The sequence below is a fragment of the Salmo salar genome, chromosome ssa15, assembly GCF_905237065.1.
Source record: "Salmo salar chromosome ssa15, Ssal_v3.1, whole genome shotgun sequence".
In the NCBI taxonomy this organism is placed as follows: Eukaryota; Metazoa; Chordata; class Actinopteri; order Salmoniformes; family Salmonidae; genus Salmo; species Salmo salar.
In genome coordinates this window covers 94,463,030-94,478,719 of record NC_059456.1, presented here as the reverse complement: position 1 = coordinate 94,478,719, position 15,690 = coordinate 94,463,030, and the positions used below count along the sequence as shown (strand labels likewise).

The 15,690-nt window shown below is 44.0% G+C and overlaps 1 protein-coding gene across 4 annotated transcripts in view; it reads left to right on the top strand.

Annotated features, from left to right (window-relative positions):
• The window catches only part of acv1b (Activin receptor type-1B), a 32,147-nt gene that overhangs the window by 6,992 nt on the left and 9,465 nt on the right, over positions 1-15,690 (top strand). The window contains exon 1 of one of the 4 annotated variants that reach the window (XM_014147036.2): positions 1,875-2,215. The exons of 1 other annotated variant lie outside the window; for it this stretch is intronic. In XM_014147036.2, the coding sequence (XP_014002511.1) occupies positions 2,152-2,215 (64 nt within the window). In that variant the 5' untranslated portion in view covers positions 1,875-2,151. Of the gene's footprint in view, positions 1-1,874; positions 2,216-15,690 lie in introns of those variants that run through there. 2 more of the 4 variants (XM_014147037.2, NM_001140568.1) reach the window with 2 other exon arrangements.

The following is a 15,690-nucleotide window of genomic DNA, read 5'->3' as shown; positions in this document are numbered from 1 at the left end:
GCCGTGCCGGATCTGCCAGAGTGGCCCGCCGTGCCGGATCTGCCAGAGTGGTCCGCCAGCCGGGCGCAGCCAGGGTCGCCCGCCAGCCGGGCGAAGTCAGGGTCGCCCACCAGACCTTCGGCGCGGCCAGGTGCGCCACCTAAGAGGGCGACGCCAAGGGTGGGGCAGAGGCCACGTCCCGCACCTGAGCCGCCGCCGTAAGAAGGCCCACCCGGACCCTCCCCTTCAGTGTCAGGTTTTGCAGCCGGAGTCCGCACCTTGGGGGGGTACTGTAACGCCCTGGCCATAGAGAGGGGTTTTTTGTTCTTTATTTTGGTTAGGCCAGGGTGTTACATTGGGTGGGTGTTCTATGTTCTTTTTCTATGTTTTTGTATTTCTTTGTTTTGGGCCGTGTGTGGCTCCCAATCAGGCACAGCTGAAGTTCGTTGTGGTTGATTGGGAGTCACACATAAGTGCATGTTTTTCCCGTTGGGGTTTTGTGGGTAATTGTTTCTGTTAGTGTTTGCACCTGACAGGACTGTTGGCTGTCGGTTTTCTCTTTTCTTGTTTTTGTATAGTGTTCACATTGTTCAATTAAATATTAAATGATGAACACTAACTCCGCTGAGTTTTGGTCCACTCTCTCTTCAGACAGCCCTTACAGTTTAACACTTTTTTGGTTACTACATGATTCCATATGTGTTATTTCATAGTTTGATGTCTTCACTATTATTCTACAATGTAGAAAATAGTAAAAATAAAGAAAAAGCTTTGAATGAGTAGGTGTGTCCAAACTTTTTATTGACACACGCATGTGTGTGCATGCATGCATGCATTAGTGTGTGTGTGGTGTGCGTGTGTGTGTGTGTGTGTGTGTGTGTGTGTGTGTGTGTGTGTGTGTGTGTGTGTGTGTGTGTGTGTGTGTGGCTGGTGTTGACCAAACTCCAGAGAGATAATACCTTCCATGCCGCAGTCTGTCTGTCTGGCCATGCAGTCAGATTAAGAGCTGGTTATTTTTAACACCGTAGAAGGGGGTTGTTCAAGTATCAAAGGCCAAGCTCCGCTCTCCTTTTGAGAGAGAGAGAGTGAGCTGAGCCCCTCTCATGTCTTTCTCCCTGTCCAATTCCAAATGGCTCGGCTGGCTTTGATAGAAGGAGGATTTGACCAGCAGACGTGTGTGTGTGCGCACGCTAGCGTACACTGAAGAAATGAGCAGATTAATTGGGACAGCTTGATAACAGCTAGATATACAACTGCTGTCTGTAGAGACCAAGCAGACACTATTAGACTTCAGGGCAGAACAGAGAGCACTAGCAAAGGGCCAGGTGGTAACAGCAGCAAGAGAGAGAGATATACCATTCTGCCAAATGCATCCCTGATGAGCCTGACCATGTTTATTTTATTATTTAACTAGGCAAGTCAGTTAAGAACAAATTCTTATTTACAATGACGTACTACCCCGGCCAAACCCTAACAACTCTGGGCCAATTGTGCACCGCCCTATGGGACTCCCAATCATGGCCGTTTGTGATACAGCCTGGAATCGAACCAGGGTCTGTAGTGACAGCCTCTAGCACTGAGATGCAGTGCCTTAGACCGTAAATTTGACTAAATTATCTTTCACAAAATCTTCTAATAGGTACTTGCCCAAAATGTTAACATTTTTCACAGTGGCTTTTTCATCATGAGGGCAAATAACCTAAAATACTACTAAAAGATACAGTAAGTGCCCTGATACATTATGTGACAAATAGTCCAGTCAGGTAATATATCTGAATCCTATACCACGAATTGTTAAATCGTGTAGAATTTATCAAAAATCATTCAGTGCAGTTAGAATATTAATTTGCATCACAGACAACCCTATCAGTCCAGCTTCGGGTCTACCATAAGAAAGGGGCTGGAACCAGTAAGAGCGCACCCCTTTAAAACCGAATGCACACCCATTTCATTAACTACGCTGTCTGCATCACTTCGCCTGGCTTTTTGTCTTTTATTTTCATCCCACACGTTTGGAGGCGACAATACACCTTTTTGCTTGTAGTTCTCAATAAAACCCAAAGAAGAAGAAGAAGTTCGCCTGTCTGGCGGTGGCTGTATGGTTTGTGGTGTGTTTAGGTCTGACTGGTGTTTACAATACCACACTCCGAATGCGATGGGAATGCTGAAGAAATGGCTTTAAAACAAATCATTCTCACGTTACTGACCCTGTTTGGGTTAGTAGCCATCGGTGATGGTAAGTGAAATGGTTACGTGTGGCCCCTTTGGCTTTTGTCTTCGTGTATGTTTTGTTTGTTTGATGAGAGGGAGAATGGCTTGGCTGGCATCGCCTGTCGATCATCATGGCGCTACCTGTCTAGGATTTGTAAACCGCAAACACATTATAGCTACTACTACTTGTTAAATAACTCAGCCGGTGAAACACGGCACGTGTATTTCTGTAATCCATGCTTCTGGTTTGCTTAGCTGGTTATATAAATAGAAAATGTGATTAACGTGTGAGTGAGTCGATGTAGCTCGCTAACGAAACATGTTTGCGTCTGTTTCGAGCTGCTGTAGCTGCTTGGCTAGTTTGCTAATCAGGTGTGCACAAAGGGACCAGGCTAACAATGTAGTCTGTGCATTTCAACATTGCTTCATGTTTATGTCTTGAAAAGAAGCCACACGTTTCTGTTGACGTTAACGCTACAGTTATCTGTGAGCGGCGGTGTTTACTAAACAACCGACTGGCGGCTCGTGATTAGAATAGATGGGGGGGGGGGCTCTTCCGCATATAACAAGAAACGGAAAGACCCATAGTCACGCGTTTAGAGGTTTTTGTGATTGTATGTGTCTCTAATAGCTATCTCAACTGAAATAATGTATATCCATCAACCAAGAGAACTTGATACAGGAATCCAGACTATGTATTCCTCAGAGAGGGTGCTATTTTTTATATATATATATATATATAATAAGTAAATAAGTTGTTAATCTCCGGAGTAAAAAATATGTTTTGTGACCACCACTACGCTAGCCAAGTGAAAACTGGCAGTGGTGCGACACCAGCCGTCCATTCAGCCGACCCAGACAGAAGTCAAAGTTGAAGTCTGGGTTCTTTGTGATGGAAATGTTGCGAATGGGGGTCTTTTCAGGCTCCTGCTATGCCCTCCCCCCAGCGCCCTTCTGCTCAGAGAAGCTGATGACCAGATCCAAGGCATTATAAATGACTTAATATTGGTTGGAATTTGGCATATGGTGTCTTTAGTCTATATAGCAACTAGCTAGACTTGTTTGTGTTGTTGGTTACACCGCCTGGTTGTTACACTTACTGAAAAAGACAGATTTGTCACTTTTTTAAACTGTTGAGAGAGGGTGAAGTTTATTTCAGATTCAAAATCATTTGAACATTATTGTTCCACTTGAGGCATAGTAGAGAAGGGCTGGGCGTGTGTAGTTATTTTCCTCTGTGATATTTTCTTCTCTATATGAAAAGATATTGCAAGTTAGAATTCTGTGGCCTCCCGCGTGGTGCAGCAACCTAAGGCACTGCATCACAGGGCTTGAGGCGTCACTACAGACCCAGGTTCTTTCCAAGGCTGTATCACAACCGGCCTGCAACCTGGAGTCCAATAGGGCAGTGCACAATTGGCCCAGCGTCGTCCGGGTTAGGGGAAGGTTTGGCCAGGGGGGGCTTTACTTGGCTCATCATGCTCTAGCTACTCCTTGTGGCGGGGTGGGAGCCTGCAGGCTGCCTATGATTGTCAGTTGAACAGTGTTTCCTCCGACACATTGGTGCGGCTGGCTTCCAGGTTAAGCAGGCGGGTGTTAAGAAGCGCTGTTTGGCGTGTCTTATTTTGGATGACACGTCACTCGACCTTCGCCTCTCCCAAGCCCGTTGGGAGTTGCAGCGATGAGACAAGATCGTAATTGGATATCACGAAAAAGGGGTAGAATAAAAAACGTTTGAATTTTGTAACGTGAGTGTGGGAGAGGTGGAGAAATGATTATTGATCAATTATGACAAACCTCCTGGCATTGACAACTTAGATGGAAAGTTACTGACGATGGCAGCTGACTCTATAGCCACTCCTATCTGTCATGTCTTTAATTTGAGCCTAGAGGAAAATCTTTGTCCTCAGGCCTGGAGGGAAGCCAAATTGTGTGAGCTGTAATGTTAGATATCAGTGCAGCCTTTGACATTATTGACCATAACCTGTTGTTGAGAACTTGTGTTATGGCTTTTCAACCTCAGCTCTGTATTCAAGATATGGCAATCTATCTAATAGAACTCAGAAGGTTTTCTTCAATGGAAGCTTCTCTAATGTCAAACATGTAAAGTGTGGTGTACTGCAAGGCAGCTCTCTAGAACCTCTACTCTTTTCTATTTTTACCAATGACCTGTCACTGGCATTAAACAAAGCATGTGTGTCCATGTATGCTGACGATTCAACCATATACGCATCAGCAACCACAGCTAATGAAGTCACTGAAACCCATAACAAAGAGTTGCAGTCTGTTTTGGAATGGGTGGTCAGTAATAAACTGGTCCTGAACATCTCTAAAACTAAGAGCATTGTATTTGGTACAAATAATTTATTCAGTTCTAGACCTCGTCTGAATCTGGTAACGAATGGTGTTGCTGTTGAAGAAGTTGAGGAGACTAAATTACTTAGATTGTAAACTGTCATGGTCAAAACATATCAATTCAATGGTTGTAAAGATGGGGAGAGGTGTGTCCGTAGTAAAGAGATGCTCTGCTTTTTTGACTCCACAAAGCAAATGCTGCAGGTTCTAGTTTTATCTTGATTATTGTCCAGTCGTGTGGTCTAGTGCTGCAAATAAATACCTAGTTAAGCTGCAGCTGGCCCAGAACAAAGCGACACGTCTTGCTCTTCATTGTAATCAGCGGGATAATATTAACACTAGGCGTGCCACTCTCTTGGCTAAGAGTTGAGGCGAGACTGACTGTTTCACTTCTTATTTTTATAAGGAACATTGTTGGAAATTCCAAATTGTTCGCATAGTCAACTTACACACACATGCCACCAGGGGTCTTTTCACAGTCCCCAGGTCCAGAACAAATTCAAGGAAATGTACAGTATTATACAGAGCCATGAGTGTGTGGAACCTTCCATCTTATATAGCGCAAGTGAACAGCAAACCTGGTTTCACAAAACAAATAAAGCAATACCTCACAGCACAATGCCTCTCCCCTGAGCGGCAAGTAGCCTAGTGTTTAGAGCGTTGGGCCAGTAACCGAAAGGTTGCTGGATTGAATCCCTGACCTGACAAGGTAATCTGTTCTTCCCCTGAGCAACACAGTTAACCCACTGTTTCCCGGGCACCGAAGACATGGATGTCAATTATGGCAGCCCCCCGCATCTCTCTGATTCAGTTGGGTTAAATCCCAAAGATGCATTTCAGTTGTTTGCATTCAATTGTAAAAGTGACTAGGTATCCTCCTTTCCTATGTGACCTAGTTGTTGTGTGTATGTGTAACTGACTTGCTGTCGCCATTGGCGTCGGCTAAGGGGGATCCTGATAAATAAAAATCTCCCCGTTGCAACTTGCCACTCACAAAAACATTTTAAAATGGAGAGACTGAGAAAGTTGCCAATGTCAATATCCTCCAGTCTGCTGCCACCTGTTAAGTTAGTTATGTTAATTGACTCATTCAACTTCCTAGAATCAGAGAGCAACATTGCATTCCTTCCTCGTCCGGGTGGTTTTTAGATAAGGACATGGTGCACTTTGATTGCTCACATTTAGTATTTTCAAATAGATGGTGTTGAAGTGAGATGGGTAGAGGTGAAAGTAGCCTAGACTACAGGGTTGAGACTCTATGCGAAACTATATCAAGGATGGGCTGGGATGTACCTGAGTTGACCATTCGACTGGGTTAGCCAAATGTCACACTCCAGTGTAATGTAGTCCTGTAGTACCAGTGAGAGCGGAGAAGGTTGATTTCTCAGGCCAAGCAGACAGACTGGGCGTAAAGGGTTTGTCCAGCTGGGCTGGGGCTGCTTTATGAAGAGGGGCCCACTCGGCTCTGTCTGGAGCCACAGTTTCACACCACATAATGGATTATGCCATGGCAAAGCTGAAACCAGATGGACCCAGAAGTAGCCTAGCTAGTGCGGTAAACACAAAGTTGTTGGTCTACTGTAGGCCCTGGGGGTCTGGTCTGTGACTGTATTCATTCACTCACAGGATCGTCATGGCTCACAGGACGCCAGTTTTGTCTCCTGTTGATGGCATCAATTGAACTTACCAGTCATTAGCTAGGTCATCATGAGGCCTACATGCCTTTGTGACGCAACTTATTTTTGTGTATCTATCGATTGATGTTTTTCTCTAAATAAGCTTTGGTGCACAATTAATGGTCAGTACACTGCTTTTCAAACAGTCAGGAATAATCTAATGAGTTCAGGGCTTATAAAAGCATACCTAGGCTAAATATAAGCCTTCAACAACCATAAGACCCACCAATAATTACATTATTTTATCAAAATAGTTTAACCTGCTTTTTTTCAATCACCGATCTGGCGTTCTAGTCAAATGGCCATTTTGTTACGAATTTAACCAGAACCATTCACATCCACTGAGTAATGTCTGGTAGCAGGCAGTATAGAACATTAACACAGGTTTCATAAACAAGCACAAGCCCACCGCTAGCGAGTAGCCAGCTAATCTTGTATATTTAAAGTCTAGCCAACTTGGATCTATTTGTTTGTTAACAAGGTAGAACAGTTGACCTGTTATGAATACACCCTCCTGTCTGTCTCCAACTGTTTAAACAGCAGCCTGTTTATTTGTTTAGATGTTGAGATCAAGTGGGCTACCTGGATAAGGTGATGCTTATTACTCAGAATGAGCACTAGTTGCCAAGTAGGGTCTGCTCTGTTCTAAATGTTGCCAATTGAGTCATGAAAAGGTATCGTTAGGGGAATCAACCGATTCTGTTGGACCAAACTTCAAATGTAAATAGCGGTGAATAAGGTGAATTTATTGCCTTAAAGGCCTAGCCAATATATAAAGATCTATTGGTTAACCAGAAGAGCATCTTGGTCTAGAGCTGGGGTCTGTTGTCAGACCATTCGGTCTAGAGCTGGTCTTGGTCTAGAGCTGGTCTTGGTCTAGAGCTGGTCTTGGTCTAGAGCTGTTGTCAGACCATTAGGTCTGATTGTCGTCGTTCCCCCCCATTCTTAAAAAAAAAACAAAAAAAAATGTTATAGGACCCGGGTCTGATTGTCTTTCCGGGTCCAACTTTTTGCACCTGAGAAGACCTCTACTAGAGACACTGCTGTGAGGCAGTGCACATCTCTCCTGCTTTCTCTACCTCTCTCCTGCTTTCTCTACCTCTCTCCTGCTTTCTCTACCTCTCTCCTGCTTTCTCTACCTCTCTCCTGCTTTCTCTACCTCTCTCCTGCTTTCTCTACCTCTCTCCTGCTTTCTCTACCTCTCTCTTGCTTTCTCTACCTCTCTCTTGCTTTCTCTACCTCTCTCTTGCTTTCTCTACCTCTCTCTTGCTTTCTCTACCTCTCTCTTGCTTTCTCTACCTCTCTCTTGCTTTCTCTACCTCTCTCTTGCTTTCTCTACCTCTCTCTTGCTTTCTCTACCTCTCTCTTGCTTTCTCTACCTCTCTCTTGCTTTCTCTACCTCTCTCCTGCTTTCTCTACCTCTCTCCTGCTTTCTCTACCTCTCTCTGTCCCCTTTTACGCTCTCTCTTTCTGTGGCTTTCTCTATCTCCTGTGTCACATTCACAAAGCCAATAGTGGACCTGGCTGTCCCATCAGACTTCTACTGCAGACTTTTATCTGTCGTCCCACTTATGCTTCCTTTCTCTGCCCACTCTGCCAGTAACCTATAGGCATATATCTAGTCTGGGTTCTGTTTCCTTGTCGGTAAAGGAAGCTCTGTGTGATTTAATAGCTCTAACTAGCCTGCTGCATTGCTGCTGTATTATGCAGCCAAGGCTACTGCTCTTGTAGCCACTGCCTGTCGTTGCCTCGTGTGTTCAGAATCAGATCTCATGTAATCAGAGATTACTTAATAAAAGAAAATACCCTTTTTCCTTGGCTGAACTGTAAACGGAATATGCTTCAGCGTGCTGCTGAACTATCCCTACAGCTGCTAGTGTGGTGCTGTTTCATGTCCTAATGATGTTGTGGAAATGAAAAGGAGCACATCAAGTCAGATTCCAACATGTGCATGCCTGTCTACCAGATTAGAGTCAGGGGAATGTACAGGGACAGAGCTGCCTGGGAGTCACAAGTGATGGGAAGTTGGCCTTTTTTTACTGGCTGATCTTTTCAACTCCTTCAGTGAAAAGAACAGATCTTTCTACTAATTTCGTTCATTTGATTCAGTAATGCCTAGAGCACGCAGGACCGGCGAACGATGAACTTAAAAACTCGAAAGAATCATGATTCCACAAGCTTATCATTCACCATAGGGGACTTATTGGTGCTGCCATTGAAGACTGTTATGCATACAAATATAGTTATTTATTAACCAGGTTCCATCCAACCTCATTATGTGGGTAAAGTACATGTGGGATATAAAAACAGAACATTTTCCAGTAAACTTTCCAAATGTTGACAAAACAACATGCGCTGGACAAGGTCAGAATTTTTTTGTGTAGGTAAAATTAATTATGCGAGAAATGTCAGTGGAAACGTGATTATGCGCAAATATTGATATAACATGTTGAAGTAAACTTTGAGTCATGTAATGACATGATGTGTGGTCCTCCCACTATGACTCATCAGGAAAGCATGCAGTTTATTAGGCTACAGATGAAATAAGTTGTGATGAACTTCACAGGGTGGTGAAAGTGCACAGTGATGAGCTTGATGCTCCTATCCAATAAAATATTCAGGGTCTTGTTCTGGTGACATGATTATCGCCACTTTAAGAAATAAAAAATCGAACTTTTGTCCATAATAATCTCATGTAGGCAATATGTGCGCTCTGTACTTACCTGCGCTCTGTTGGCTAGAGCTCACATGCCAATACCAGAGTAGTCACAACTATGTAACACATTTATTTGTTTGAGAGAACCATCAGTAGAGTTGAAAATGCGATGGAAACCCATTTTGTGCACAACTTCATCACGTATAGCCTTTTAATTTGCAACAAGTCAAAACATATTGTTTTTATCCAGATTTTAAAAATATATTTGCATGTGAATCTGCCAGTTGGATGTAAATCTAGTTGTTGATACCTTTTTGAAACCAGGTCTAGTTGTGGCAGCAACCGGACTAGATGGAGAACGGCTCTTGTCGGAATGCTTGAGCCTTCCATGTTTGTTGATCAGAGGCAGGCTGTGTTTTGGTTCTACAAGGCTGTCCATCATTAAAACTCAATCAATTCGTTGCATTCATTCTTACACCACGTGATCAATTATCAGTTATTTCCTTCTCTATGTGCTGCCTGCAGCATGACCTATTTTCTTGCGTGCACATATACAGTTGGTTGTTGGAGCCCGTCTCCGGAGCCGCCAGCAGGTCGGGCTTTATTGCCAAAATCCAGAACTATCCCTTTAACGACCTGGCTAATAACTTGTTCTTCTCTCTGTGTGGTGAATGTTGTAGCCTGAGTCCGCTGGGGGTGAGTGTAGCTTTCCCCTTTAATTACCCGGCCCTCTAATGACCTCCTCCGTCAACCGAGAAAGCTCTGGATGGCTAATTACAGCTGCAGACGTTCTGGCCTCTCATTGACCCGTGGACATGATCGCTATGGTATTGTTGCTGTTGGATGAAAACCTCTTATCTCCAAAACAGAAACCTTTCAGTAAATTGGGGGGCTGGGGATTTTCCATGAATAAACATACAATTATACAACTTCAGAAGCTATTTAGGGAAAAAATGATTGGGGTCCAGGGGTTCTCAAAGTGGGGTCTAGTCCGTGGAGGTACTGCATTTCATTTGTTTTTACATGATTATTACTAACAACATATTCAATGACTTTTGGCCAAAGGATTTGTGGAATACGTTTTACAGTGTGTAATACAATGTCCTATTATTCATCTACCATATACAGTTGAAGTTGGAAGTTTACATACACTTAGGTTGGAATCATTAAAACTCGTTTCTCATCCACTCCACAAATTTCTTGTTAACAAACTATAGTTTTGGCAAGTCGGTTAGGACATCTACTTTGTGCATGACACAAGTAATTTTTACAAAAATTGTTTAGAGATATTATTTCACTTATAATTCACTGTATCACAATTCCAGTGGGTCAGAAGTTTACATACACTAAGTTGACTGTGCCTTTAAAAGGCTTGGAAAATTCCAGAAAATGATGTCATGGCTTTAGAAGCTTCTGATAGGCTAATTGACACTATTTCAGTCAATTGCAGGTATACATGTGGATGTATTTCAAGGCCTACCTTCAAACTCAGTGCCTCTTTGCTTGACATCATGGGAAAATCAAAAGAAATCAGCCAAGACCCTCAGGAATTCTTTTTTAGATCTCCAAGTCTGGTTCATCCTTGGGAGCAATTTCCAAATGCCTGAAGGTACCACGTTCATCTGTACAAACAATAGTATGCAAGTATAAACACCATGGGACCACTCAGCCGTCATACCGCTCAGGAAGGAGACGCGTTCTGTCTCCTAGAGATGAACGTACTTTGGTGTGAAAAGTGCAAATCAATCCCAGAACAACAGCAAAGGACTGTGTGAAGATGCTGGAGGGAACGGGTACAAAAGTATGTGTATCCACAGTAAAACGAGTCCTATATCGACATAACCTGAAAGGCCGCTCGGCAAGGAAGAAGCAACTGCTCCAAAACCGCCATAAAGCCAGACTACGGTTTGCAACTGCACATGGGGACAAAGATCGTACTTTTTGGAGAAATGTCTTCTGGTCTGATGAAACAAAAATAGAACTGTTTGGCCATAATGACCATCATTATGTTTGGAGGAAAAAAGGGGGATGCTTGCAAGCCGAAGAACACCATCCCAATCGTGAAGCACGGGGGTGGCAGCATCATGTTGTGGGGGTGCTTTGCTGCAGGAGGGACTGGTGTACTTCACAAAATAGATGGCATCATGAGAGGAACATTATGTGGATATATTGAAGCAACATCTCAAGACATCAGTCAGGAAGTTAAAGCTTGGTCGCAAATGGGTCTTTCAAATGGACAATGACCCCAAGCATACGTCCAAAGTTGTGGCAAAATGGCTTAAGGACAGCAAGGATGCCAACAAACCTGACTCGGTTACACCAGCTCTGTCAGGAGGAATGGGCCAAAATTCACCCAACTTATTATGGTAAGCTTGTGGAAGTTAAGCAATTTTAAGGCAGTGCTACCAAATACTAATTGAGTGTATGTAAATGTCTGACCCACAGGGAATGTGATGAAATAAATTAATCTCTCTACTATTATTCTGACATTTCACATTCTTAAAATAAAGTGGTGATCCTAACTGACCTAAAGACAGGGAATTTGTACTTGGATTTAATTTCAGGAATTGTGAAACTGAGCTTACGTACACCTTAACCAAATGCATTTAAACTTCTGACTTTAACTGTATATTCTTAACCCTGGGCAACATGGACATGGGAGGCTCACAGGGATATTGGTATCCACAGTACTCTACCAATTATACATATTTTTTGTTCAGATGAAATCAAGTGGCCTTCCTTACTTCTCAGGATGAGAACGAGTTGCCAACTCCTTAAACAACTATGCTTATCGCCCATTTCTAAAAACAGACTAGACAGCTAGTATAACAGTCTGACTAAACTGCTGCTAGTGGTACATGGTACCACAATGTGCGCGACAGACTGAGCAATCATTTTCCAGAATCAATGTTCATCGACACTCCTCTTTTAGTAGTGCCTGCTCTGCACACAATATGAGGAGTTGAGACAAACCGGGTATCGCTATAAAGGTTAACCTCTATTACAGTAAAACAAATGTTGCGATGTATTTCGGTGTCCATATGACCGATTCTGTTGGACCAAACCTCAAATGCAAATAGCAAGTTGAAACGGCTTGTCAGAGAGGAAGAAGTGATCTCATCTTTGATGTGAGTGGCAGGGAGAGGGGCTTGGTGTGGCGTAAAGGGGCAGGTGCCGTGTCACCGCAGAAGGAGACCAAGAAGACGGCGCGAGAACAGGCGGGTGTTAGAAAGACGGCGCGAGAACAGGCGGGTGTTAGAAAGACGGCGCGAGAACAGGCGGGTGTTAGAAAGACGGCGCGAGAACAGGCGGGTGTTAGAAAGACGGCGCGAGAACAGGCGGGTGTTAGAAAGACGGCGCGAGAACAGGCGGGTGTTAGAAAGACGGCGCGAGAACAGGCGGGTGTTAGAAAGACGGCGCGAGAACAGGCGGGTGTTAGAAAGACGGCGCGAGAACAGGCGGGTGTTAGACGCTCATAAAAATGAAAAAATATACTTGCTTCTTGCAATACAGGCATATGGAATATTGCACTAAAACATTCAAATTAAGACCGATATTCCAAATCTGACAGACTCAATAAGCTAGATAAGTAGGCTATTTGGTTGCTGCTGCCCAGGAAGTAATCTGATTCCGATATGAATGAAAAATACTTTCTTTATATTTGTTACGCTATATCAGCTGGACAGGTATTCACAGAGGGGGACAACACACTGATCCCCAGTCAATGCTAGGGGAGGAACAGACTGGGATGCCAGTGAAGAGTGGCAGCTTAAGAACTGATCCAAGGACAATGGCAGTAGCCTGGTTAAACCAGACTAAATGCTGTGCTCAATGGTGAATACATGGTTCATACCGTTTTTTTTAACCTGGCTACAATAGCTGCCCAATCACTGTGGCTTTAAAATATATTCAAACCCTGAGGGTGGACTGGGTGGATTCAGGCCTGGTGTCTACTAAAGACAGACCCCTAAAGGGCTTAGCTCTGTCAGACCTCAACATCCTCTGCATGGAGAAAAAATGGGGATTTACTCTGAAGCTTTCTGCTAATCCTGTCCCTGTTCTGGAGGCTTTTCAAACAGCCCTTGAGCTCTCTCCTGTTAGCACTAGTCTCTGTCTCTCCAACTCACTGGTGAGCCATGTCAGTACACGCTTTAGGACTACCTCTAGCTTTACTACTGTTTGGACTTTCAACAGCAACAGAATTGATATAAAACCTGCATAAAAAGATTAACCACCACACATCTTTCCTTGGTATCAATGAATCTTTCTGAGTTTGTTACACTATTCCCTCTCCCCTCGGTCTTACTCATCCCACTTCCCAGGTTTACTCATTCCCACACACACACATACACATTGCACCATCATGATGAGTGACGGTGACATGCAAGTGGCCAAACCACCCCACCCAAGTCCTGGGAGCGATTCCCACAGTTCAACAGCTGTGTGGGTGTGTTTTTAAATGTGCATGCGTGTTGTTGGAACAGTGTTTTTTTGGGGGGGAAAAGTGGAATGAGTCTATGATGTCTTGCTACATCTCATCAGCAGTATGTCGGTGTGACCGGGAAAATGCCAGTAAGTAACTCCTAGTGGAGCGTGTTCATGTTCAATAAAGTTCACACACACATTTCCTGCAGATTACAACAGCGGTGAAGCAGCAGGCTCTGACAACGGGAGAAAAACAAGCCAGTGCCACATCCTTCTAATCTGAAGCTGTATAGAGAACACCATGGCTTAGCTAAATATGACAGGGAGAAAGACCCAGTCAGAGATGCTACTGCAGACCTTCTAAAGCCTGGTGATTGCGCCCAGACCACACACACACACACACACACAGTTTACAGACGTTTTCAAAGCCTCAGAGGTGTCCATAAGAGGGGATCAGCCTTCAACAGTCTGCTATGCTACAGACTTCCTCTAGCCTTATGATGACTGGAGAACAGAAGTCTTCTTGAATATGTCAGAGTATGTCAATGTGGCCATTCCTTAGAGGTCAGAGCAATCGTCAACATATTTTCAGAAATGAGAGAAACCCATAATTGAATGTATTCAAACACAACTCTATCCTGTCTGTAGGGCTGGGCAATAGAGGCGATGGCGCTTTCTGGGTACATAGACAGAAAACCAGTACCCCAGCAACTGAGGAAGGAAAACCAACATGGCTGAACACAGCACAGCAGCCGTTCCTAGAAGTACTTAGTGACTGGTCACTCTGTGGCCTACCAGAGCCTTGGGTTGTGGCCAGTTAGTCCTTATGGTTATTATGGCTTTAAAACTAGCCAAGCTGGATCTGATTTGGACCTTGAGCTGCACAACAGCTGTACAAGTGTGAAAAGATCACAATTTCTCCAAGCTCAATTTTATAAAAACCTAGATGGTAACATACTACACTTGAACATAGATTTGAAAGAAAGAAAGAATGACTGATGTACCAATGTTCTCAAACTGAGGGGGGGGGACTACCACGACCCATCAGTGCCCAAAATAAACAGAGCCATCAGAGAACAACATTTTTGCACATAATTGAATTTCCTTGATGTTTTGAAACAGAACTGAGTAGGCCTAATATCTAAATATGAATGGCCTGTGGGAAGGACAGTCAGGCACAATGTGGTGTTTGAGTTGGTTGGGTGAACTCCACATAATTGGTGTCCTTACACTGGTCCTTTGTGCTGAGATTAGAGGGAAACGAGGAGCGACTGGACTGGCCCTGTGCCCAACAAAGACCAGGGAAGCATGGATGGGGGAGGGGCAGCCGGAGAGGCGGGTGGGTCACACTCACCAGACCCTGTGCTCTGGGGATAGAGAATACAGATCAAATAACATGATGACGGCATTTGATGAAACGTGTTGCTTTTGAACAATAAAACTATTTTTGACGCAAACTTCTAATGTCCTATAAAGAGTGTCTGAAAATGTCCTCTTCTGTGGATAGACAGACGGGACAGGCAGAGAACTGATATGATGGGAGGAGACAATAAGGGTGGGGGTGGGGGGCGAGGGCTTATGCACCCCCCCAGCTGTGAGGTCTACAGCTAGCTAGAGCAAGCAGCTGTGACATTCAGTCATTAAAACCCAGTCTAGACTTTGACTTAAAAAAAATAAGAATTGAACGCAGGATAGATGGAGCTGTTTGGGCTGCAAGAAAGTGTGAAGTTCCTATCATTCCTGCTGTGTTCCTGCCAGACAGACATGTACTGTCCCAAATGGCACCCTAGTCTCTATGTAGTGCACTCCTTTTGATCAGAGCCCCAGTAGCACACTAAATACGTGCTACTGGGTGCCATTTGTTCTCGCGCCGTCTTCTTGGTCTCCTTCTGCGGTGACACGGCACCTGCCCCTTTACGCCACACCAAGCCCCTCCCCCTGCCACTCACATCAAAGATGAGATCACTTCTTCCTCTCTGACAAGCCGTTTCAACTTGCTATTTGCATTTGAGGTTTGGTCCAACAGAATCGGTCATATGGACACCGAAATACATCGCAACATTTGTTTTACTGTAATAGAGGTTAACCTTTATAGCGATACCCGGTTTGTCTCAACTCCTCATATTGTGTGCAGAGCAGGCACTACTAAAAGAGGAGTATCGATGAACATTGATTCTGGAAAATGATTGCTCAGTCTGTCGCGCACATTGTGGTACCATGTACCACTAGCAGCAGTTTAGTCAGACTGTTATACTAGCTGTCTAGTCTGTTTTTAGAAATGGGCGGTAAGCATAAAGCGTAGTTGTATAAGGAATTGGCAACTCGTTCTCATTCTGAGAAGTAAGGTAGGCCACTTGATTTCAACATCTGAACAAAGTGCACAGGCTA